Source organism: Harpia harpyja, chromosome 10 (genome assembly GCF_026419915.1).
Source record: "Harpia harpyja isolate bHarHar1 chromosome 10, bHarHar1 primary haplotype, whole genome shotgun sequence".
Taxonomy (NCBI): Eukaryota; Metazoa; Chordata; class Aves; order Accipitriformes; family Accipitridae; genus Harpia; species Harpia harpyja.
This window is the reverse complement of record NC_068949.1, coordinates 42,805,362-42,831,066: the sequence shown is the minus strand read 5'-3', so window position 1 is coordinate 42,831,066 and position 25,705 is coordinate 42,805,362. Positions and strand designations below refer to the sequence as shown.

Sequence of the window (25,705 nt, the reverse complement as noted above, 5' to 3'; positions counted from 1 at the left end):
CCAGCACTTGAGCAGCAGCCGGGACCTGGTCCCATCACGGTCCGCAGGACGGTGACACTGAGAGCGCCAGGACTGGCATCGGCCGAGGATCTGTCCTTGGCCTCCTGCAACCGGCTTTGAGAAACGCAGTAGAAACTCAGTGCAAGCTTGCCAAGTGCAGGTCAGTTTTTAAGTTGCACTGCTGGGGAAATGCTTGCTGAATTTAGTTTCCTATCCGGACTTTCAGGTGGTGCTGTCCATAAGCTGTAATTTGTGAATATTTAAAATCAAATGGGACATCCTATGCAGTCTAGGTGGAAAAAGATCACTACAGTTTCTGTTAAGCTACGAAAGCAGCTACACCTCAACATTTTTTGTACGTACTCGAGAAATGAAGCATTAACAAAGCGCTAGGGAATAAAGCTGAAAACATGCGTGAGAGGTGCCAGCAGCCTCAAGCCTCGCTAGACAAGAGGCCCGTTCTTCCGTTTCCACCCTGTCTTTCACATCGTGTCAAAGAGTGCCAGCACATGCGGCGTTAGATGGGGCAAAGAGCTTGGTCTGGAAAGGGACTTGAAAAAAGGTGAAACCAAAAAGTGTCTAGGTTACAAAACTCTGTATTTTGTTTGCTTTAAATTAAACTGAAAACTAGTTACCAGCTTCAAACATGTTAAAAAAAGAGGTCACCTTTTATAGATGAATGACCACTCTTTGTCAGTGATCAACATAGCACGCCAGTGATTATCCATGAACACCACAAGAAACCAGGATGATAAAACAGTTTAGTTACAGAGAAGGTATTTGGGAAACACTGAAACGACGGTAAAAACCAAGAGGAACACATCTAATTGATGTTAAGGTTTAGAGTTGTTTTAAAAATAAACTAGCTCTGGTACTGTGATTTGTTTTTAAATAAGCAGTTGCATCCCAGACGGGTGCAAGTACTTCCCTGTCTCGCAGGATCTCGCGCGCCGGTGGTTCCTCGGGCATCCGCCGCCAGCAGTGGACTCCGCACCAGGACAGCGAGAGGCTTAGCTCAGACCCCACAGGGAACAGCAAATGCTGTAGTTTTCATCCAACACCCAACCTCCCTCTCAACCAAAACCCAAGGACGGATGAAAACGTAGGCAGACAGCTTCTACTGAAGTGCTACAAGCTCAACGAGAGTAGAAATTAAGAGATCCCAAGGGTTACAAACTAAAGGACGTGTTTTGGTAACGGACTGCAGTTTTGGGAGTTCCCCTCCGCGGTTGGGTTTCAAGCGCCTGGAGTGCAATCACCAGCGAAATGCGCAAAGAGAAGACCCATGGAAGCGGAAAGGGAAGAGTATCGTCGCAATTAAGATATGCTGAAGTACCAGGAAGCGGCACGCTGCAACTCTCAAATGGAAAATTATTGGGCAAAGAAACGGGAGATAAACAGTTGCTGCTGAGGATTTGTGCCGTTACTTTGCTGACAGCCGTACTGCTGTTGTCATGCTCAAGGACGGCAGGCAGGGAGTCTCTCCATTGATGACGGATATCAGAGCAGCTTAAAACAGGCAGCTTGAAGGTGACAGACACTAAATAAAACCTAAAAAAAAAAAGGGGGGGGTTAAGGGAAGTTACTGAACAAAAGGGGGAAAAAGGAAAAGCGGCAATTAAATAAGGGCCTCTAAACGCACACAAACCGATTTTGTTAATGGAGTAAACACAGTCTAGTAATATTTGCCATAAGCCATGCAGCAGAACTTTGGAAGAATCCAGAATTACTAAATTTTAATATATTAAAAACAAAAGAAATACAGGGATTTTCACTGAGGAATTCATAAATAAAACCAGAAAAAACAACCAGATGTAAAGGAGGTAGCAATGAAAAGCCAAGTTCTGTGCTAGGAAAGCATGTGCTGCTGCGAGCAATAATATGAGGAAAATAACACTGAGAAACCCAATTTTATATATATACTTGGCTAAAAGAGCAGAACTTGCTGACAAGCTGCAAGGTAGCATTTGCAAATTAATCTCAGTATTTGTAAACTTTCAAGTATGTAATTCAAGGAGAGTACCCATTAACATACACTGACCACTGTGCTAGCACAAAGCAGGGGTTTGCATCTCTTTAATCTACAGGTACATGAGGTTTGGATTACTTTGATTCTGAAAAAAATGCTTCACCAGTTCCGAAATGACCTGTGAAGCGTGTTAACCTGAACATACCATTTTACAGCACATCGGAACAAAACAATAATGATCAGGAAAGCCAAGAGCTCTGGAGTACCAGGACTGCCCTCTCATACCAGAACTAGATAAATATCGGAGAGCACGGTGCATGCTTTTGAAAAACAGCTGAACTGACTGCATGGTGAACTTCCACTTGCTATGGTGAAGTGCTGGCTGGGGACGGGGATCGTCGGGCCACAACACAGGCTGCCCACGGACAGCAACAGGAGATGAGGAAAGGCGTGCTCATCGAATTTGGCTCAAGGTAGACTTTCACATTGGTTATTCTCCCCATGTTACGAGGAAGCTTTACTTCCTTAAACGGAACAGTACTGCAGAAAGCAAAGGCGGGCAGGGGGAGATGTTAAAATTCTGCGCAGCGTTTTGCACACCCCTTCAAGTAGCCTACTGAAGGGAGAAGCTTATCCTTTTGTCCATTCGAATGGTGCTCTGCACAGGGAAGCTAATCCTGGGTAAGCTAGGATCTGAATTTACAGCAATCTGGCCACTGAACGAGAACTTCTAAACCTGGCATACTCAGTCCTGAACGAGAAGGACCTCCAGAAGTGTACTGGGCTACACCACGACAGATAAGGGATGCCACCAAGCACACGGTGCAGGCCAGCTCAGATGATGGAAATTCTCATCCCAGCTTCCTCTGCATTCAGTTCCCCTGACAGAAAAGCTTTACACCCTCAGCTAGATGAGGTACGAAAGGATTTCACTGCAAGGTAAGAACAAGGACCAAAAAAAAAAAAAATACTGATTTAGAGAGCAAACTTGAAACAGGACCATATGCTTGTGAAGAACCTCTTTAGTATCTGTGGTTTGCCTATTTAGTTCAGGTAAATCATACGTACATTGCAGATAAGCATGCATTCTTTTACCTGAAAATTTGCACATGCACCAATCAGGAGATCTAATGGCCAAAAAAAGGTGAAGACATTTCATAATAAACCTCAATGGAATCTGTGATGGGAAAATTGCTAAGTTAATACAGTACTTCATTATTTCTATACTTTTGGTGTCGTCACCATGTTTATGTAGGAGTTGTGCACATTTCAACACCATCTAAGCAGCATTTGGAAGAAAAAGCAGCAAGTTCCTCAGGGTTTCCATAGCTCTGAACTACATAAAAATATGTGCTATGGGGCTTCTTTCCAACTTCTAATTAAAACAATTTCATCTACTGCAAAATTCCTTATTCAACCACCACACGATCAAAAGTGCTTTTCCAGACAACCTGAATTGCACTGTATAGGTAAAAACTGGCATTAACCTTTAGTGTTTAAGTGAGACTTTTAGATAAACTTTATCCATTAGAGGTTACATGGCTAAAGTTATCAAATATAATAAAATTTCTACTGGAGAATATACTCTGAACTTACAATCTTAGGAACTTACATAAGTTTAAGTATGGCCACATCAATCAACATGCAAGAAATTCCCAGGTTTACATACTGAGAAATATATAACACAGTGCTTTTAAAAACAACTTTAGCATAGATTCTTCTTTTTAATTAGAACTGCCAAGTGTATTCTCACTAGATTTAATGACCGAGGAGTAACCCTTTAAAAAGGTGTTTTTTCATTTGCAGCAATGTTTAAGTTGATGAAAGAATAAATGATAAAATGATACACGGTTTGTATCACAGCAAGACGGAGTTCTGACAATATGAAATTCTCAATCATGTCTGAGTTCTCAAATTTCACACAATTTTGTTTAGTATATGCTCACTGGAATAAAATCCCTATATTTTAGGTCACTTCTCTGAATAAATATTCTTATGTATACTGAAAGGAATCTATTAACTATTAGAAGAAAAAAATTAAAAAAAAAAAAACCCAAAACACTTTTTCAGGAAACAAATCATTTCACTCCATGAAAAATTTAGCTTCTCTTCCAGTTTGTTCCGTAGAGTTTAGATTTTATTATATGGGCACAGCAGTAACTAAAATATTAGTGAAATAATGAATGTATCTTTGCTTATGACTTGCTGTGGATATTTTGTGCAAACAAAAAAAACCTCAATCTGACCTGGGCACTAGTGAGATTTCACATAAAAGGGCCTTTCACGGAAATGTATCAGAGTATCTAAAAGGTGATGCAGAATACCAAGTTCTACTGTAAAAGAATCTCAGAGGGAAGAGATATCCATCTAACATGTGCTTTCGTAAGTGCCCTTATTTGAAAAATTTCTTTGCAATAATTAAGATGCTGGTATACTTTTCCTATTACACAACCTCTTACACAACCACATGCGGTACATTTATAGACAGATTTACAATCAGAAAGAAAAATGGTTTTTTTCTGTCTTGATAATAAAATTAGCTGTTTTTTGTTTCTTTTTCTTTGTTTTTATACAAACGGTAGTCCAGCCCATTTCGCTCTCTTCAACGCAGCAGATGAGCTTCTAGCCTCTCTCCATGCTAGTTAGAAAAATCCTTTACAGCATGTTTCCCCTAGAATTGGGTCGTTCCACAACGAACTGCTAGAGCAGAACGCTAACTCCGGGTCAGACACTCTGCACTGGTAATTTTCTTTTCATTTTCTTCATCATCATTCGTCGTCATCATCCTCATCTTCCTCGCCATCAGAAAGGGACGTACAAGGGCGGATCTGTCTGTAGCGATCGAGCCATTTCTCTACCATCTGGGTGACCAGCGGATGATTGCGCCTACGAGAGCTTTTCTGCATGGCAACGAGAACCCCTCCTTCTGTCACACAGCAGTCCAGCCATTCCCGAAGCAGCTTTTCTTGCTGCTCCTCGTTACCTATCTTTGGGGGAAAAGAAAACAGCTTGAGAACGAGGCAGAGTTAGTGTACTACTTCACCGCAGCTGGGAGTCTCCAAAAGCCAAACTGCCGCACGCTGCATTTTCAGCCAGAATTTGAAGGCTTTGGCAATATTCTTCAGCTATTCTTCCCTTCTAAGTTTTTCAGAGGTGTATTACCAAAATAGCCTTCCAGTATTTCAGTTATTTGTGGGCAACTAATTATTTATGGTAGGCACCATATATAAGGAGGATAAAGAGCCTTCTGGCTTTACAAAGCAGTTTTTAGGAGTCTAGCAGTTCCTGACATGAAACACTTCTTCTTGTAAGACATAACAAATGTTGTGGCTTGCTGAAAAAATATCCCTCTCTAGACTTAAAGGAGGAAAAGCATGGGCTTTTTCTACAGAGTGTCCACTTTGTTGCAATTACTTCAGGTTTTCCAACCCTCCCTTCCCGCATGTACACACTTTACTGAAATTGTTCCCTGTCTTTATCACAGTTATTAAAGAAGAAACAAGTTGAGCTTCATTAGAAAAAAGAGGTAGAGCATGCTGTAACTACTGGCCAATATTTGTGTTGCATCCTCAAAAAAAAAAAAAAAAAGCATATTTCAGTCTCCCGTTAGTGTCAGAATCCTTATTTCTGGGTCCTTTTCAAAGTACGTTTGTATTCGCGTGCACAGTGAAGTTACATTCAATTTACAGAGCTATAAATAAGCATCAAATCTGTGGGAAAATCCCTTTCAGCATCACCTCAAATGATAGGGAAGGGAGCAATATTAATTAAACAGAACAGCATATTCCCTATAATTCTTTGAACTGCAAAAACATGGGGCTACAGAGATTGCTGAGGCCACAGCTTAAATAAGCAGCTGTGACAAGGGCTACCAGCTACACAGCTATTTCTTACCTCTTGAGCAGAAAGGAAATGAATGTGCAATAATTTCCTCTCGCTATCCACCAACGGTAGAAAAGTAACAGTAACATCATCATCAGTGTTCAAGTTAGCACCAGCACCTCGATTGCCATAACCATCGTTCTCCATGGCAACCAGAGCAGAGAAATGGCCCCTTGTGTAGCCCAGAGCAATAGGACTTTTCCAACAAAAACTCTGTTCCCATAACAAAGGCAAATACACACCTATGACAAATTAAAACAAAGGGTAAGACTCAGAACTGTAATGTTCAACAAAAAAGAATTTTTATACAAACCTTTTGCTTTTGGCTAAACAGAGTAACAGCAGCACATTAACAAGCATTTAACATGTACTTGGTTTGGTCTACACTAATATAGGTCACATTTTTCAGTACGGCTAATTATTACTAGGTTAACATGAGATCAGTCAAGTATCTCCGCAACTGTACAAGTTTAGACATAAAAGCCTTTACAATTAAAACCAATACCACATTACCATTCCCTTAAAATCTATGGTCTATAGTATAGTGATGAACAAAAAACAAAGTTAGAAAAGTAGTCTTTTACGTTCAGTAACTCTTCTTAAAAGTAAAAAAAATTATAAAGAAAAAAAAAAAAGAGATTCTGCATCACAGAAATAAAAGCTACAGTCAGATGTCTATTTCTACCAGAACAAAAAGTCCACCATCTGCTTACAAAACTTGTTATTAAAAGAACTTACTGCACTAAATGTTATTCAGCACCTAAGTATGTAGCCCATCCCAGAGACAGTGGGACTTCTCATAAACATTGTATTAATAGATTAAATTAACCCACATCAATTATGCATATCTAGTCTCAAAAAAGAAAAAAAAAAAACCACAACAAAAAAAATCCCCAAACACTGAAAAGCTGATGCTATTTTGCTCAGATACAACAAATTACTGATGTCACAGATTCTGAAAGAAACTGCACTTTTTCTCTCCCCACCATTTTTAGCAATAAAGACAGTAATTTGCTTGAGGTGCATGAAGTCTCAAAATAAAACTAGAACTCCTTTCTTCTAGGAACATAAATAATTCTTGGTGTGTACTGCTGCAAGACAACTTAAGCAAAAGCATGCCTTACCTTGTGACAGTTTAAAAATAGCCACGCATAAACTTAAGTGCACATGTAGCATAGCAACCTTTCATAGTACAGCTGCTGCCAGTAAGTTAGGAACAGACGCTGCAGCAAAACAAGGCACTTCACTTCTCCTTCAACATCCATGGAGATGGAAACGCAACGCTAAAATGGAAATCTGAGGCAGGGGGGTGGTTTTGGAGGTTTTGCTTAAGTTTAGAACTCATGTGTCTTTGCTGCAGCAAAAATTAGTGCGGGCTACCAGTAAATATTTGTCCCTTTTTTCCCCATTCTTGAATTAGCAACCAAGAAATACCTAAAAGTCTTTCCATTTGTTTTAGATTAAGATTCACACAAGTTTTTATAACATCTAGATCTAAGGACAAATCCATTTAATACCTTCTTAGCGCTCCCTTCCTCCCATCCCCATTACAATGCAGTCTCGCTGTAATCCAGTGCTAAACACAAAAGATGCAGAACAAGGGGTAAGTGCTACTCAAAAAATTTCAAGCCTGTACATTTGGGGAAAGAACCCAACATCTGGTCAAAATTCAAAGTTACACTGAAAATAACATACGAACAGTCAAATGTAATACAGTCAGTCCCTCAATTCCTGGAAATTCATTTTTCATGCATACTCAGAGAAATAACTTCATAAACTTTTTTCCAATCTTTAGGCTGAAGCATCACCAAAACAAATCAAGGAGCAAGGGTTGGCAACACATTTATTAATATTGTGTGCTTCATTTAAATACGATGGTGCTATCCACATACATGTTGGTTAGGTTACCGAGGCCTTTCAGAACTGAAAGCATCAGCACCCTCAGGATGACCGCTTACCCCTCTTCTTCCACAAGTTATGATCATAGAGATACATCAAAAGGTCCCCTCCTTCCACTCACAAACTGTGCCAGCTCCTCGGGATACTTACACTATTGTGGTGGGCTGACCTTGGCTAGCTGCCGCGTACCCACCCAGCTGCTCTCTCACTCCCCTTCCTTGGCAATACGGGGGAAAAACCACAATGAAAAGCTTGTGGGTCAAGACAAGGACAGAGAGATCACTCACCAGTTACCATCATGTACAAAACAAGATTCAATTTGGGGAAGTTTAGTTTAATTTATTGCCAATTAATACAGATAGTTAATGCCCTGCTGCCTCAAACTGGTAGATTTTGGCCCCAAGCACAGAAATCACTGATAAGCAAAGGGTATCATCTCTAGGGACATCTCATGTCTCATCTAACAACGCAGAACTCCTGCGTCAGACATAAGGACATGACCTTTCAGGAGTGGAACTAATCTGTTTGCCTCGACATAATCTCCACGTTGAAATTCAGCAACTTTTTGGAAATTTTTTTAATCATTGTTTTATCTTAGTAAAAATTCCACACTAATAATTTCCCCAAGACAGAAGGATGTGTTACACTTTCCATTCCTCCTCAATATTTATGTGATGAGCTCCACAAGAAAGGAATTTCAAGCATTACCAGGGAGAATATCTAGTGCTCTTAAGATTTATAAAAGTCAATCTGATATAAATTGAGAAGGTAGCGTAAAAACAGTTGACATGCACACACGCCACAGAAAATGAAGAGTATGGGCTAGAACCTATCCTAGAAGCCATCCACATAGGATTTAGTTTCTCCAACCTGATCCGATACTAATTTCAGTCACCTTTTTTCCTGTTTCATTTTAAAAGCTGTATATTCATGGCATTAAATACATGCAGCTGGACCAGGAGCATACTTGAGGCTAAGTAAATAGATCTTTCACGCAGAAGCCTTAATATTTAAACAGTTGCAATCTAGGAAACAAGGAGGCTGTCAGTTATAGGATTCACAGCAGTTACAGCAAGGATGCCAAGTTGGAACAAGGAATCCCTGGAGAAAAAAATTCTGATCAGGGAGAAGATTTCAGGGGTGAGTAGGGGGTTTACAGTACCTTTTCCAAGGTGCTACAAACTGAACTATGATGTTAAGTAAGCATTAAAAAAAAATTCATTTCCTCATCTCTATTATAACCCACAATCTTTCTTTCCTCTCTCTTTTTTGGTGAGTGTGGTCTTAAACACAGGCAGGGTACTATACAGCAAGTCAGAGAAGCCCGAGCACTCCTCAAAGCTTCACTGAAGGGGCACGTGCTAAGCAAAGCTCACACATAAGCCCAGAACAGCAAGCCTTGTACAATTTACAGGAGACTTGTCTTGGCAGCCCGTAGTACCCTGAGTCTGACGGCTGTTCAGTTTCAGCTGTGCTGCTAGCATTTAATTAGCACACATTAACCACAAAAATGTGGTTGGACAGGGATAGAAGTAACTCCAGGTAATTTGACACAAGGCTCCTAAGTTCACCTGTTCGCAGTGTTGCATGTTTCTATGGATGGATGGATGCGGCTCGTGGCAAGCAAATCACAAGTCATAAATATTTATCTGACTTAATTCCTGGAAACACATGTCTAGTAAAAGGTTGTCCCAGACACCCAGTTACCTTCTGGTTCACAAAGCAAGAAAACAATTTCAGCATATTTAGGCCATGTAACACTTGTCTGCCTCAATGCCCAATCTATAAAATAAAAACATTTTGCAAACCATTCAGCCTTTGAGTTAAAAGCAACACAAACCTGGTGTCAGGTCTATAGCACATGAATAACTGTTCTTCCCCAGTCTATCCTTTCATCACCTCAAATAAAAGATAACATGTAACTACAAAGAATACCAAATTTTTATACTCTTCAAAGAAGTATTTCATTTCCTCACATAAAGAAGTTTTGCCACTGCCCCAAACTTACAAGCCAAACAGCTTCTCAGATCTTCTGAAGACTCAAAATAGTTATAATAGGTTACACATTTGACATCAACTCCACAGCTTGGAGTTCTTCTATACATTACGGGTTTGCCTCTTTCCAAAGTTAGCATACTTTTTTGAAAATCACAAGAAGAGATGTTTTGGGAAGTCCTCTAGTAAGCTATAAATAAATAGTGATGTATTGATGAAAACAACTGCAGAGTACTCATCAAGCAGATATACTTGAGGCCAGGAAGATGAACCATGGGCAAAACAAACGCCCTAACACCCTGTAACACAGCCGCAGCGCCTGATCAAACAGTTCTTCCCACATGGGTTTTGTTTACAGCTGAGCACGTACAGATGCTCCCAATCCCCTCTTACGTTTCTATTCTTTAAATAATAAAGTGTTAACATGCAATACAGAGCAAAGTCGCCCAAACACGTATTTGGCTTGCAAAATAGAATATGCATCTTTAGAAATCTACAAACATATGTCTGAGCAAACCCTGACTGAGTCAGCTAAACATCTTCGAATTTATCTTAAGGATAGTTAGGCTGTTTGCTCAGAAGACTAGCAGGAGAAACAGTCAGAAAGAACCTGATCAAGCTATGCAAAATTATAGTACTACTTGAGAAATAGGCCAGTATTTACATCACACTTGCTGTAAAGTGTGAATTACTGAAACACAGATAAATTTTAAACACTTCCTTTTAACTACATCATGGAATTCACTTTTGCAGAAAGTGAAATTTACATTATCAGTCATTGCAAAAGTGAATTTGTAATCGTAACTAAAGGTACCTAATCTTATACCTCACATAATAACTGTTGGTAGAGCATTTATGAACAGAATTCCTTCCTTTTCAGCCTCCACGCCATACGTTCAAGTTACCACCTCTTTTACTTTAATCAACTACAAAAAAAGCCCAACTTTATCATTCTCCACCCTACTTCAATTTCTCTACCCTTCTTTGTATACCCTTGCCTCTTGCTTTAAGGCTGGCTGCTTTTCCCTGCTCTTAAGGGCTGCTTCACAAAAGGTCTCCTGCAGTTCTGCAGGGTGACAAGGCATGCCCCTTCGTCCTGAAAGAGCACCCAGATACCACTGTCACTCTGGTGAGAAACTACACCAATGCTAACACCTGCCTGCTTCGACCCAAACTTCGTAAGCCTCCTTCAGGAAATGCTAAATACAGTTTAGTTTCCAAAATGAACATTCACAGCCATAGTACCACAAGCGGACGGAATTTCAAATTCCATTTATTAAACCTTTTGTGTCTTACAGCAGTACAAACCACACAACTTTTGATATGTTTTCACAATCAGAATATTTTATATAAATTATAGACTAAAGGCATGTTGAGTGGCGGTCAAAACACATTTTTACTGTGGCTACAGGCAGCATGCCCATTATACAATGAAAAACTGCAAGTTTTCAGGGGACTGTTTTGTTCTTTTTAATAGCTAATGCAAATTTACCTACAACACAATTCCACCCTCTTCCAGCTAACAGCTTGATGTGACTCTCCTTTCAACTTCCTTTATGTTTATGATTTATAGCTGAACCTTTTTTAAAGCTAAATTTGAAAAACTAAAGGCTTACCTTGAAAGCGGGTATATCCTAATGTTTCTCCTCGGAAACTCTTATAATATTTTACTCCATAAACTATAATTGGTCTTCTAAGAATATGTGCAAGTACAAAAATGTGTGTCTGCTCCAAACTCGCTCCAGGCTGAACCAAACACAAAGACAGATATCACTTAAAACAGAACCTACCATTCTCTACTTTAAAATTTGAAAAACAGTCTCCAAATTGAGACAGAAAATGCTTTTAAGAGTGATCTAGCTTTGACAGGAAAACAAAAGACTGGAAGACTATTACATATCAGTTGGATAGAAGCAAAAACATTTCAGCTTGCACAAGAACTTAAATCTGTCAAAATAATTCTTTGTCCTATTGCCCAGATTCAATCTAACATATTCTGCAGTTAGAAGTGAAACTCCACATAACGTGTAGTCTAAAAATAATTCATTCGTCTGCCAACAGGTTAAGGTAAATACCTTTTGATGATAGGAAAAGAGCACATCCGAAATAAATCACAAGAAAGTAACACCAAAATCGTGTTTATACTTTAAAAGAGGAGCTAAAAATATTCCCATAGTTGGAAGCTTATAGGAATGGAAATCTCATTTTGGAGGGGAGTTAGAAAACATCAACTTGCTGAAGTTCAAGTGGTGTAAGCTTACAGATTTGTAGGCCTGTTTTAGGTGGTAAGTATTACAGGAGCTAGGAGGCAGGACATTTAGACAATTGTGTATTAGTTTATTCTACAGAACTCACTCTGACACCAAGAGCGCCATACTTTTTTGTACTGTACTGCTTAATGGTAAGATCAAAAATTGGAATTTTAAATTATTCTTTCTATCTTGGCAAAAGAGTCTACCCAGTAATACTTTAAGATTACTGGCTTAAGAGGAATGTTTTCCTTTATACATGAAAATTCTTATTCCTGAAGAATACTTTGAGTTCTTGAAATTTTTTTTCAGAGGTTAGAGTATCCTTTCTAACAGACATCCTATAAAGAAGTTTTCTTACCTGGCTTGCAAGAGAGAGTATGAATGCCCAATCTTCCTGCCACTGTTCCTCTCGCAATGAGAAATGTAAACCAAAGCTTTGGGAATACCACGATTCCCACTCTTTCCAGCGTGTATAGAACCTAAAATGTTAGAGAGAGAGAAAGAGTAGTAAAGACAAAAATATTTACTCAACCACCATATACTTGATAGCAATATTCAAAGCTTGTAATCCTTTTTATCAAGTCTGTAAAGAAGGGGGAAGAAAAGAGAGCATACGTCAGGGAAACTGGATTTTGTTTTGGTTTTTAATCTTCAGGAGACTCCATTTGGTAATGCTCATTTAAGAGATCACTTGGGATCGCAATGCCTACAGCAGACATGCTGTAATAGATGCAAGTTCCTAACAGGCTCCCAGCTAGTTTGATACTTCTTGTAATAGGTTTTTCGAAGCCTTATTTAAGATTATTTAAGTGTTGATGTACAGGAAACATAACTAATACATTCCATTTCACCTAAGAGGAGTTGCCCATTCTTCTCACACAAACAATACAGGTATTCTCTGTTGCTGACCGTATCACAAGCCAACTAACTCCAAAGTACTTGCGTATCAACTTCAAATAGGCTGTGGTTAAGAGGCAGAATCTGTTTTACATCAGTTTTTGGAGCAAAGAGTATGGTAATTTCACATTATGTGGAACAGTTATAAAGCAGCATGGATAAGAATTGAATATAGAAAGTGGGATTAATCCAATTTACACTGAAAGTTTTAAAGTGACAGGATTTCTGTTTTTCTGTTTAAATTAAAATTAGCATTTTTGTACACTAGTTTAGTCCTAATGTTTTATCTATCTTAATCAATTAAAAAGAAAAATGACCTACACATTGAAAAGCAGATGCTGGCTTTTTAACATTTTAAACTCAGTCTGATCACCACACTATGGAAAGGCCACAACTTCACATTAGGAACACGCGTTTAGCAAAGAGTGCTAAGCCAACTTTTAAACAATGGCCTTTACTGTGAACACAAAGAAACCATTCTGAATTTCAGCTTATTAAAAAAGTCACTGAAATGAACTCATGTAATTAAAATCTGAGAAAATTAACAGACAGTGGGTGTGTGTGGAAGAAACCTTTCCTATGCTTTCAGTAAAGATGTAATCATCCTAAAATCTTGGTGTATGTAACAGCTGTCACCAACCAGGCTGGCCTTCCCAAGTACAGCTAAAATTTCTGCATGGCTTAAAAGACCTATTAGTAAGACATTTTGATAGGTCTCTGTGCTCACTCACTCTAACACATCTACAGGGAATCTCCTGGATCTACCTACATTCCAGTTTCTATCCAAATAGATCAACAGCCTCCATCTTTGCAGCTGATAGATATTTTGCCTGTTTTCCCCCAGAAATCTCTAACCTAACACCTTGTGCTAAATGAATTAATTGCCAGGTCTCCTGAAAAAAGCTTAATCAGATTCTGCTAAAAAAAAAAAAAAGGGGGGGGGGGCGGGGGGGAACAGGACAAAGGCAGGAAAAGAAAAAACAAGGGGAGGAGGGAGAGGGGAAGAAAAAAAGAAGGGGCAGGGCAAAAAAGAAAACAAAAAAAAACCAAAGAAAAAACCCAAACTATCCCCACAAAAGCTCTTCTGCAAAAGTGTTTTCCTAAAGTAGTTTCTTCCTTGAGTTAGACAGCCATAGACACAGTTATCTGTAGATGTTCACAGGAGGTAGCTCTGTAGACAGAAGTCAAGGCTCAAGATTTTTATCTCATTTAAAACAAACTTTTTAGTTTAACACAGGAGAACTGAATGCATCTGTAAAAAAAACAACACAAAAACCCTGAAAGCCAACCTAGGGCATATGCCCATTCTCCACCAAAAGCTAATGGTGGAATACAAAAAGGGACAAATCAGAACACACTTTTGAGTAAACTAGGTTTTTAATTTAAAAGGTGAGTGGAAAAGACTCCACAGGCCAGAGCCTCTGGGAGCTTCCCTATTGAGCTTTTTCCGAGTACCAGACACTAGATTGCCTCTTGTAAATAGATTCTTTGTTCAGCACCTAAACAAACATCACAAAATGAGGCCAAATGAGTTACATGAATGTTCTGTGTCTGACTATAAAAATACCTGGTTTTAAGTGTCTTTGTGAAGGCTCTGAAGAACAATTCCACTAGATAAAAGTTTAAGCATACTGTTGTTGAGACTAGTGATTGCATTTAAGAGCCTCTTCCTTCAGCAAGTATCATTAAAGCCAGTGACAACAACAGCGCTTCTTATCTGCTGCACATCCTAGCCCACAAAATTAAAAGTAAATGTATCTTCCCACATAGAATCTATACAGCAAATATAGGATGTACGGGATGATCAATTTACAACAGAACTTAACTAAAAGACTTCTCACGGCCTCAATCTGGATTTTTTGAAAGGCATTATGACTCAATTCTGATCTAGTATCACCACTAACATGTCAGTTGACTCTTCAAGAATTTCCATCGCTAACAGTCTCTTCAGGCAGACCAGTTCCTATTAAGGATGTAGCTCTGTAGAGGTTTGTACTAGAACCTGTACTAATTATTCCAGTAACAAACTAGCAAGCAAGATTATCCAGACTGAAGGTAGGCAACTGTATTCAAACCATAAAGGAACACATGAATCGGTTAAAAAAACAACTGTGCTTCCAGTAAGGAGAAAGATTAAGTAAATTCAGAGTAAAATGCAAATTCTGTCTAGAACATGAACTAAAAAAGCTTAACCAGATTTAATACACTCTAAATAATGAGTGTTATGTTAGATACAACAGTTAAGTCAACAACAGTTAATATTAACATTTTGAAAGATTGGTTTAAACCTCAATAGTTTGCAGCATGTTTTTGGATACCATGCTTGGTTTTGTTACCATAAAGAACAAAACCTGATCTATCATAAATTTCTGTTCTGGCCTCAGGGGAACTGCTTGTGATGCCAGGGACATTCCTGCATGGTCAAGATGCACACTCCATTATAAACAACTCTAAAGTAGTGACAGATCCATTTGGAAACAGGTTCTCGGGAGAATTATTACTGAAGAACTGCTTTATTGAATCCAGCTCCGGATGCTCGTTTGGGGAGTTTTCTCCAAGCAGCAGGCAGCTGGGGACAGTAATCACAAAAGCTACTTATAGGTACCCCTAAAATGAACCTTTGTTGTTGATTTCCTGCGCAGTGCACAGAGCAAGGGGACAGGCTCTCTCTCTCTAGTATGCCTGCTGATGCTGTTTGTCTTGTCCCTGACTACAAGAACATAAGAAAACTAATCGCCTGTGTCTTACATTATTTATCTTTATCAATCTCTTCCCATAGTCCCATTACACACTTGAGAGCTGTTGGACACTGCTGGTGGTCCAACTCTAAGAATTTTTCCTCTAGCAGAGGCAAACCACAGCATCAGACTAAAGCAGGTTGCCAGTGTAAAACAACAAAAGTTGTTTTACAGACTGATAAATTAATTCTATGGCCAAATGACAGCACTAGTTAAACGTCAACACTCTGTGCTTTACTGCCATTATTTTAGCAGACAGAACAGGAACAAAAAGAGCAATACCGAATAAAGCTGTAACTAAGCAGATGGAATGAAAATACTGAAAAGTTTATACAGGAATAAAAGGCTATCTTCTACTAACAATCTTCTGCAAAGCTTCCACCAAGCAGCAAGGCATGGCATGTGCATGATTTACATTGCAAGTATACAGAAATTCCAGTCTTAGTAACTGTGGTTAGCGCACTCTTGACAAGCACACAGCATAAAATATTTTACTCTATTTTAAATGCTATGTGCTGAATATCACATACTGGCACTGAGTTCAGAACGTCCAAGTTTCCAGTGCTGTCATTTAAAATACGCTAGATCTAGATTACTACATGAATCATGCTGTGACTCAACATCTCTGAGGCACACAACCCACAGTAAATTGGGGAGTGGTGGTTGTGTTTCTTTTTAATACTATACTGCTATCAACTACTATGCTACATGGAAAGCTATCTTTAAAGCTGACATAAAAACTAACTTACCAATGTGAGCAGTCATGTAAACTGTCATGAAGAGCTTTCCGCAGCACTGAATCCTTGTCGTAAATGCCCCAAGTGGCTTGTAGTACTGAATCAAGCAGGCAGTCCCCTGCAGTCCGATTCCAAAGTGCATATAATCTGCTGTCCAAGCGCGTACCCAGTTCCAGTGACCAGTTAATAATGGGAGATTCCTCTTCTAGCTCTGCAACATGACAATAGCCTCTTAAAACCTATATTCATTTGAAGTCTCAGAGAATCCAAACAGCACAGTAATAGCATAATCTCAACAATTTACATGAATAAAACTAAGTTTTCCTTCATACTACAAAAATAGGTGAACTGCAGTAACTAAAGGCATTCCTCAGGCGAAATACTGTCAAGAAAAGAAGGAAAAAAAACCCCCAAAACAAACCATAGCCTTAAATAAAGCATCATATCATGTGTTTGAGGATTGCTACTGAAGTGGAAAGATTTGTTCAGTTTTCTTTAAAGAGCTTACAACTTAAAACTGTAAAGTTTTAAAAATCTTTACAATTCAAAGATACATTATAAACACGATTTCTACAGACTCCATTTTCTCTCTCTAAAATAATTCCAGGGTGAAGATTAACTTGAAAGCATCGAATCTATATTTAAAACTAATTCAGGCAACAAAGCCACATATATACACACGTGCACTTTTTTTTTTAAAATCACAGAAATATTCTCTAATGAAAAGCAAGAAGAGATTCTAGCTATTCTCACAGCATTTACCTTTCTGAACATCTCTATCAAGTACTTCGTCAAATAACTTTTCTTGGACTGTGGGTGGTAAGTCTTCAATATCTGGAAAAATAGAAAGCAAATACAAAAGTCACTTAATGTTACTGTAAAAGAGACACATTACCAGCTGATGCTCAGGAGAACTTACGCAACAGCTTTCACCCTATCATCCCTATGTCTCCTCTGAAATGCTGCCGCTATTTTCAGATCTGTCATTTGTGACCATGTAGGCTTCATAAAGCACACTGAAGCAGATATGTATCTCAGACTGACTGTCATACCTTTTATGCGGAAAGGATCGTCACAGCACGCGTAGGGTAAGAATGGATTTCTCTGAAGGAGAAAGTGAAGTAGAGAACCACTTTGAGGTGGAAAAAAAGAGTATTTTCAACCCTACTACATTTAGGATAGTTTCAATCCTAAGCAATAGTTTTCCACCCATCTAAATGGTTTCCCCTCCCCAGTCTCCCCCAGTGGACAGGTACAGTTTGCCAAGAGACTTGTTCTTGTACAAAACGTCCACTTCCTTAGTCATTTCATGCAGACTTCAATGAAATATAGTTCAGAGAACCCCAATGGTTTGCAGGCCACAGTTTGCAGGTTAGAAAACAAGTGGGAAAACTATTAAGCTATGACACAGAAAATGCCGCTACTGACAACTGTTCCAAGAGCTTTACAGACAGAATCTGCAACTGTGGATCTAGCTCAAAAAAAAAAAAAAAGGCAGAAAATTGTATAATGGACAAAAAGTCTTTTGTGACTCCTGTATCATGTAAAATAACAAACACTGCCCCACATTCTGAAACACAAACACACAACATCTGCTACACCTTGAAGATCTGCTCATGACCTGCATTTCAATACAAGGTAAGTAGTAAAGGGTTGCTAGGCAGATCAGCAGCTAGAGACACTTTGCTAGCTTCAGCACAATTGTGAAACTTAAATATATGAAAGTTAAGGAAGTAAATCAAACAGTTAAACAAAAACATCTAGCATCCCTTCAGGCAGTCTACAGGATGATGACTGGGCTCTAAGTGGTATTTCAAGGGCACACAGACCTCTCAATTCCAGTGTCATATCTGCCAGTCCTGCTCAATACCTCATACCCTAGGGCTTCGAAAAGTGAAGTCCATATCTTAAGCATATGAGTTGCTACTGAAGCATACTATTGTTTGGTGCAGGCATGCTGTTGTGGGGTGGAGTTTTTTTTGTATGATTGATTAGGGTTTTTTAAACTAAAACTGGCTTACAGTGGCCAGCCATCAATTTAGAAGATTGGCACTTTAACGTCTGCGCATTGGCTCTTCAGGAAGATCTTATCCATTTATTTGAAAGACCGTGTGGAAACTGGTTCTTAAACTACATCATATAGGTAATATCTGAATAGGATTGTGTGATTTATACCACTATCCTTGGAAATGCTGTCTTGAGACCAACTGCTAACTGTTGACTACAAAAGCTGTTCGGTTGACTAAGTGTGATGGAAGTGGAAATACACTGACAGTTTTGATGTACAGATGCTTCTGAACGTTCTTATTCCTTAATTATTTAATGGCCATTACATGTGTCAAAGAGATGCACAGCAGTTTAAGACATGTCTCTTGAAAATACTGAACAGCTCCTCAGTTCCAGCAAGAGCAACATTTCTCACGTGTGTTACAAAACTCTTCTGTTGCCTCTTTCGCTTCTCTCCCCCAAACAGCAACGAAGTGTTAGTCTCTAGACACTTTGTACACCCACGCTGTCTGCCTCTCATATGTGACCCACAGAATACAACTGAATACAGCCCCTCAGATAGTTGATATACAAGTGGCAACTATTATCCAGACTTTTTGAAGAGGAGGAGATGAGGTAACATTCAACCAAAAAAGTTCCAATTACAATTCTTAACAATGCTACTGCTTCATGAAAAGACAAACAGATCTGCTGATTAGTACAGTTTCCATTTATGCATTTTCTTACCTCTGGTAGCATTTCTATTAAAGGAAACAGCTACTGAAGATTAAAAGTCTTCTAATAGCTTTTTGTTAGTAGACAAACATTCTCTTGATTGCAGAGTATCTCAATAGTATTCAAAAAGTGCTACTGCTATGACCATATACAAATGCAAATAATAGCTCTGGGCCTTAACGGAAAGGACTGAAAGCAAACATAGCTATGTGAAAAGTCATTTTAGAGCCCAGAAACATCTGGGCTCCAATCTTAACTTTAAACGCGGCCTTTCCTTAGAATATACCACTTTTCTTAAATTTCCTTGTGTCTAAAGAATACAACAGATGTTCACTTCACAGGAACAACGTATGGGTTGAAGTGTGCAAATACTGAATATTGATAAGCAAATTCAACTACTAAATCTGACCTAAGCTATTAAAACTTCATAAATAAGACCTATACACACACACAGCACCACCATCAGAAAGTCAAAGTATACATCCAAAACAAGCAATCCTCAACTAGGTGACCAAAAAAAAAAAAAAAAAATTCTTCCATCAGTAAGAAGAATTTTGTAACTACCTGCAGGTAACGTAAATGTTACAAGGTCAGTCAGAAAATAGCAAGCAAAGTCTCCCTTTCGTTGATGAAGAGATGCAGCAATTTCACGACGAATTTGTTCTGTGACCTCTGGACACACCATGGCAGGAATGCACTTCGCTGCATGTTGCGATACCTGTAACATAACACGGTTACTGCACTCAGTATTATTTCTAGTTAAATAGACTTAGGAGTGATAACCACCAGTGGACAGCAATTTGTTAGCAAGTAATGCAACAGAAGTATAAACATTGGTAACCTGAAAGACTAAATGTTTAGTGACTCTCAATGACTTAATGTCTCATTTGTCATGTAGCTGATAACATAAAGCTGGTTAAAAACCTCTTCAAATAAAAGAAGTGAATTAACAGGTGACCACTTCCAGCAGGAAAAGGAAACCAAAAAAACCAGGTAAGAGCTAGATAACAATAGGAAACATACCGCTTAACTTATGCATGAGCCCAGTGTACATTTAACAAAGAACTTCATTACCACAGCACAAGACAGTTTCCTACAAAGAATATTCCCAAATACTAAGCTAAGATACTTAAATTTCTCCAGATCACCACTGGCAGCAGGAACTCATTCAATGATACAGGGCAAGTGACCCAGGGATGACACTAGATATATAAAAAAAACAACTTTAACATACACATTTTCACTAGTTAATATCCTAGCAAAGGCAAGTACCACTGTGGCTCAAACACTACTAAGCATTTTCACAAATGGTATGCTGAGTAAGTATTCCTAGAAACAAAACCGAACAGAAAAATCTGTAAGACAGTATTTCAGCAAATTAACTTGTTTTTAAATGTGCAACTCCACCCAGATAGCTATGTAAGCAGCACAAAACTACTGATACTAGCCACATATAAATATATACTCTTCTCAAGGCTTTAGGTACATTTGTCTTGCTTCATCTACTCTTTTTAATTACTCAACCCGACACTTTCTGTCATCCTAATGAGCTTCTCAGGCATGCTACTTTTCTCAGGAACACATGCTTTCAGAATTGCATTAAGCATCAAAAGAGGGAAGGAGGCAGAATAAAAATTTGGCTCTGATCAGATGAGGAACCAGAAGTCTGAGATGAAGGAAACAAACAAAATAAGATAACAGAATTACTTATGGGCCTAAGTAAGAAGACCAAGATGGCAGAGGACAAAGATCACCAGAGGTGAGGCGGACCATATAAAAATATACAAGGAAGTGGAACATGCAAGAGCAAGGAGACCACAGAGAGGAACCAACCAGTCTGTAAAATGGGCAAAGGGCGGGAAACAACACAGCAATTCTCCAAAGCAAGAAATTGGCCTTTCTCTGGGAGAGAAGTTCCCAAGAAAACCAGGGAAGACCGACCAGGTAGACTTATTCATTAACAAAACTCAGGAAAAAACTACGCTGTCATTGATCTCAGGGTTTTGCTTTCAGGGCATTTCCTCTCCCCCACCCAAAGCACAGGAAGCCTCACAATAGCTCACTCCACTGCCAGTAAGGTCAGAACATGTGCCAAGATTGCTCATTAATGAGAAAACTGAACATCCTCAAGACCACCACATACATACAGTCTTAAAGTAAACTCGCTTCTTAAGGAGAAACGTCAACAAAGGCACAAAGCAGCAATTCATGTATTCTAACAATATCAGCCTCTATCTTCTAGCAAATAAAGTTACATGTCACTGGCTGCAAACAATGGCGCAGTTACATAAAGTTCCCATTCAATCTACTCAAGGGCCAAAGTAACTCACCTCCGTAAGCAAAATTGCTAGCATATCTTGTCTCTGAAAGCGTATTGCCAGATGTACAAGCGTGTACCCAACATCAAAAGCAGAAGGGCGATTTAGCAGGCGTACTTCATCTGCAGTAAGCTGGCGGGCAATATCTCCTCCTGATGACTTGTAAGCTTCAACAGCAGCTAAATCACCTTCTACAACTCCTGAAGGAAAAAAAAAAATAAATACAATTCGTTTTAGCTAGTGAATGAGCCATTCTGGATCGAGCTATCTTATTTAACACAGTTTACCTATTCTGATACAGACCTAACATATGAAGATCAACTGCATACTAAGAAACTTGCAAATTTTTATTTCTTTTTTTAAACATAAGACTACAAAATATTTACACTTACCTCACCTCCTAGAGCCTTTCCACTAGCCAAACTAGTTGGAAGACACAGCAGATCAAAATGCACCAGCTATGAAGTGGTGCCGAGGACCCTTGATGAAATACCTAGTATAACATACTCGCTAGCGTTTCATTTGATCAGCAGTACTAAAGGAAAGTCATTCATTCATATTACAGAGATCAGTTTGATTACTGTATCTTCCCTTTTAACTTATCTTAAAAACAAACTACTGGATCTAAGAAACAGATCTATTAAAAGGGTTTTGGAACAAAAGTGTTTTTTCTTTTTTCCAAATATGGTTTAAAACAGTGTTGGAAGAGGGTACAGAGCACAAAGTTTCTCTTCAGCTCACCATCTCTGCTACTAATTGAACTCATGCAGTTACCATTCAGGATACTCTATTAAAACTGAATTAAAGAGAAATTACACACACACACTGTGTGTACTTTCTAAAGCAAGATGGAGGGGGGGAAACCCGAATGTCTCAAGTCCCTAGGAATCTCTGACTTCTGTATCATGCTTCATATCAAGACCATTCATGCTGAAAGCATTCCTTAGCTGCAATTATCAGAATACACCATCAACAAGATGTGGTGGTGTTAACAGTATCAGTTCCAATATAAGACTTCCTAAATTTAGAAGTTCCTTCAAATATAAAGATTCTATTTTAGAGATATGCTTCATAAGAGAACAGCGTAATGCTGAATTGAGGAAACAAAAGTGATCTTAAAGCCATCTTTAATAGAGAAGTAAACAGAATACTTCTAATTCACTATTGAGAAGCAGCCCTATTTGCAGCAGCTCAACAACAGAAGAGCACAGATCACAGAAACAAGAAAACCCTCTCCCCTATTTTCTGTAGCTAAACCTCCTTGCCAACTCCTAAGAGTCAGCAGTTGAGTAGAGGCCATGAGGCTGGAAATTGAAACTCAAGTCTATCCTTCACTCAATTTGCTTACCAAGACTCAAAAATTGATCAGAAAGGAAAGAGGTAAGTAAGAGGTAAGTCTCAATCAGGGCACTCACTGCTGTTCAGGACTAATATACAAACAATAGACAAAAAAACCCCCCAAACCCAACCACAAAAAACCAACCCCCAAAAAACCAAAAAACCCCCATACCCCAAATAACAAAAAACACCCGAACAACCAAAAAACCCACCAAAAATCAAAAAAACAAACACAACAAATGGAACTGCCTACGACCAGAGGAGCACACTAACTGCTGGGTTACTGGTTAATCCAGGATTTAGGAAAGCATTCTTAACTCTGCTAAAAGTCTATCATTTTTAATACTGAGATTACAAAGCTTTCAGAAGAAACACGGGGGGGCGTGGGGGGTGGATTATCAGTGCAAGACATTTCTCTACAAAGTTATCAGCTCTGCTTAGTAAGCCTCTACAGATAAAAGTTAAGATTATTCATTTCAACAGTAGTCTAAAGCAGAGAAGTTCCAGAATACAAACTCAGCTGCAAATTTCAGTCATACAACATCTACCCATTCATCAAGGGCTCAAAAGTCCTAACAGGCCAGGGCAGAATGAAAACAATACAGGGCAACAATTTCTAAGTTTTCTGGTCTGCCTGTACAGGAAAACATTCCTACTCCACTCCAGCATTAATGTCTAATTCTGCTTAAGCACTTGCCTGCATATTCACCCCAGATGAGTTAAAGAACTCGTTAGACAAGAGTTTTGTCTGTCCAATTTTAGTTATTGTTCCCCAAGTTAGACCTTTGCTGATGATAAAGTATTTTCTTTTAAAGAAAGGAGCTGCTACTGATGGAGAAAAGCTACTTCAGTGAAGGGAAACAAACACTGAAAATTCACTGGTTTTCAAGATGTTCTCCAAACGTGCATCAAAGGAATGCAATACGGGATGTGAGCAACATAGCTGTGCTCCTGTTGCAACATCTCCACTTCTGGGTGGAACTAAAACATACCAAAGCAAAAGGTACAGTTTTGTCAATATATGCTGTATCCGTAACGAGAATGCCAAGTGTAGCATTTTATTTCCTTGCAATCACATTTATGCCACTGATAAGGCAATATGAAGGCTGCTTGTGATATGTCATTCCAACCAAATGCAGCAAACTGACTTACTGGGGTTTGGGGGATTTTTTTTTTTGTGTGTAGATATGTATGTATACATAGACATCAAAGTCAGACAATTTCTCGTGACCCGTCCTCTTAAAACAAGTTACACTACAGCTTTGGCACAAGATCACTTGTTAGTAAACCCAAGAATCCACAGGGAAAGAAGAATCTTGATAGAAGAGCAGATTCGCTGCCATCTTATAACACCCTTAATTTTTTATTATTTTATTCATTTAGGAAAGACATTTTGTTAAAGACAAATAGCCACTTCATACCCTTTTATATTTTAACCACTTCTATTGACACAGAAAAGATTCTTGTTACCATATCTGTACCTTCCAGCACACCACCCAATGACAAACGTACCAAAGACCACCCAAGACCGGTAGGTAGCCACTCTGACAATCCAACTATCCCAGACTAATTTCAAAATTCAAACAAACATCCCCAAAATGATCTTTCAATGACAGATGATCAGACCCAAATCATCGTAACAGTTCCAGCTGGCCAGTCTATCAAGTACACACTACACAGTAATACATGCTACTACAGCCTTAAGTCAGTGCCCAGTCAATTCATATTTGTAATTATTCTTTTAGTCCCCCACCCTCAGCTGCTAAGGCAACTTATTATCATCCCACTCTTAATCAAACCTCAGCAACAACTGAGGTCTAAGACTGATGCTGAGAGGCAGCCATGTGAGGTTTGGCAATGCCTTCAAGCACTAACTACTACAAGCTGCAGTAAGGATTCAATCAGTGACATGTGCTGTATGCAGTACTGCCAGTTCTTGCAGTTTATTCCCACGTCTTGCAATACTTGACATTCCTAAAAGCCCCATGTCCTAGAATTAATTACTAAAATTGTTATACAAGCTGTCATTTAAAAGTACATTTCTAAACTTCACTGATGAAGTTTAAGCTAAAGATCAATACATACATCAAAACCAGGCAAACTGTGTATGCTTTCTAGGCCTTATTTAAAAAAATGGAGACAGTAAATGTGTTTTAGGTATACGGTTGGCAATACTTTATCTAGAAGTGAAGAACAGTGATGGTGTGCTAAATGACACATCAGTCTAGCACAGTTACAGCTCATGGAGGGATGGTGCTGTGACTATGTGCACGCATCATATCTCGTCATCCTCTATTCCTTAATCCAAACAGCCAAGTGACTATTTGGGGGGTGGGCGGAGGAGGGAAGCATCAGGAAATTTTTACATCAAGTCCAGACAAACTCACTTTTGGATGCACTAACTCTGTTTTGTAACAGAGTCTCAACAGATAAACATGACACACAAAATCAAACCATACAGGGCTCATTCTGCATAATGTTTTGCGCAGAGACCACTACAAGCCTATCTCCTTATAAGCAGCTTCCTCTTGCAAACCTGCTGCATGCTCTAATGTCTGGTACTAACCTGCATTGAAATAACTATGACCCAAGTACCCAGAGCATCGCTACCGCAGGGCCAATGTTCTATGGTCACTACAAGCCTCTTTGGCCCCTCTTAGCCACAGCAAGAGAAGTCCAAATTTCTCTTTACCCAATCTCCCAAATATCTACTCCGTTTTAGCTACTTCAAAAGAACAGGGAGAATTCCTGACAGCTCATCAGGTGCCAGCCTGCTTACAGTGCCAGTCAGTAGAATCAAAGGCTGCAGTGAACACTAAGCAAAAATACAGTAATAACAGGCAGATTGCCGGAAATCTGAACCAGAAAACACAGATCTTGCCCCAAAACTATGCGGTAAACTTGCCTACAGGCAACATTCAGAAGAACTGCCTGCAATTCCTAAATTCAGTATCACCAC

At 39.0% G+C, this 25,705-nt stretch overlaps 1 protein-coding gene across 4 annotated transcripts in view; it reads right to left on the bottom strand.

Moving 5' to 3' along the window:
- Positions 1–580: 580 nt before the first annotated feature.
- ZRANB1 (zinc finger RANBP2-type containing 1) overlaps positions 581–25,705 on the bottom strand; it is a 48,082-nt gene continuing 22,957 nt past the window's right edge. For all 4 annotated transcript variants that reach the window (XM_052799425.1, XM_052799423.1, XM_052799426.1 and 1 more), the window contains 8 exons: positions 21,421–21,608; positions 19,655–19,808; positions 17,132–17,203; positions 16,382–16,580; positions 12,356–12,476; positions 11,362–11,491; positions 5,864–6,093; positions 581–4,956 (listed from right to left, as the gene is read on the bottom strand). In XM_052799425.1, coding sequence (XP_052655385.1) covers positions 4,738–4,956; positions 5,864–6,093; positions 11,362–11,491; positions 12,356–12,476; positions 16,382–16,580; positions 17,132–17,203; positions 19,655–19,808; positions 21,421–21,608 — 1,313 coding nt within the window. In that variant the 3' untranslated portion in view covers positions 581–4,737. The remainder of the gene's footprint in view (positions 4,957–5,863; positions 6,094–11,361; positions 11,492–12,355; positions 12,477–16,381; positions 16,581–17,131; positions 17,204–19,654; positions 19,809–21,420; positions 21,609–25,705) is intronic.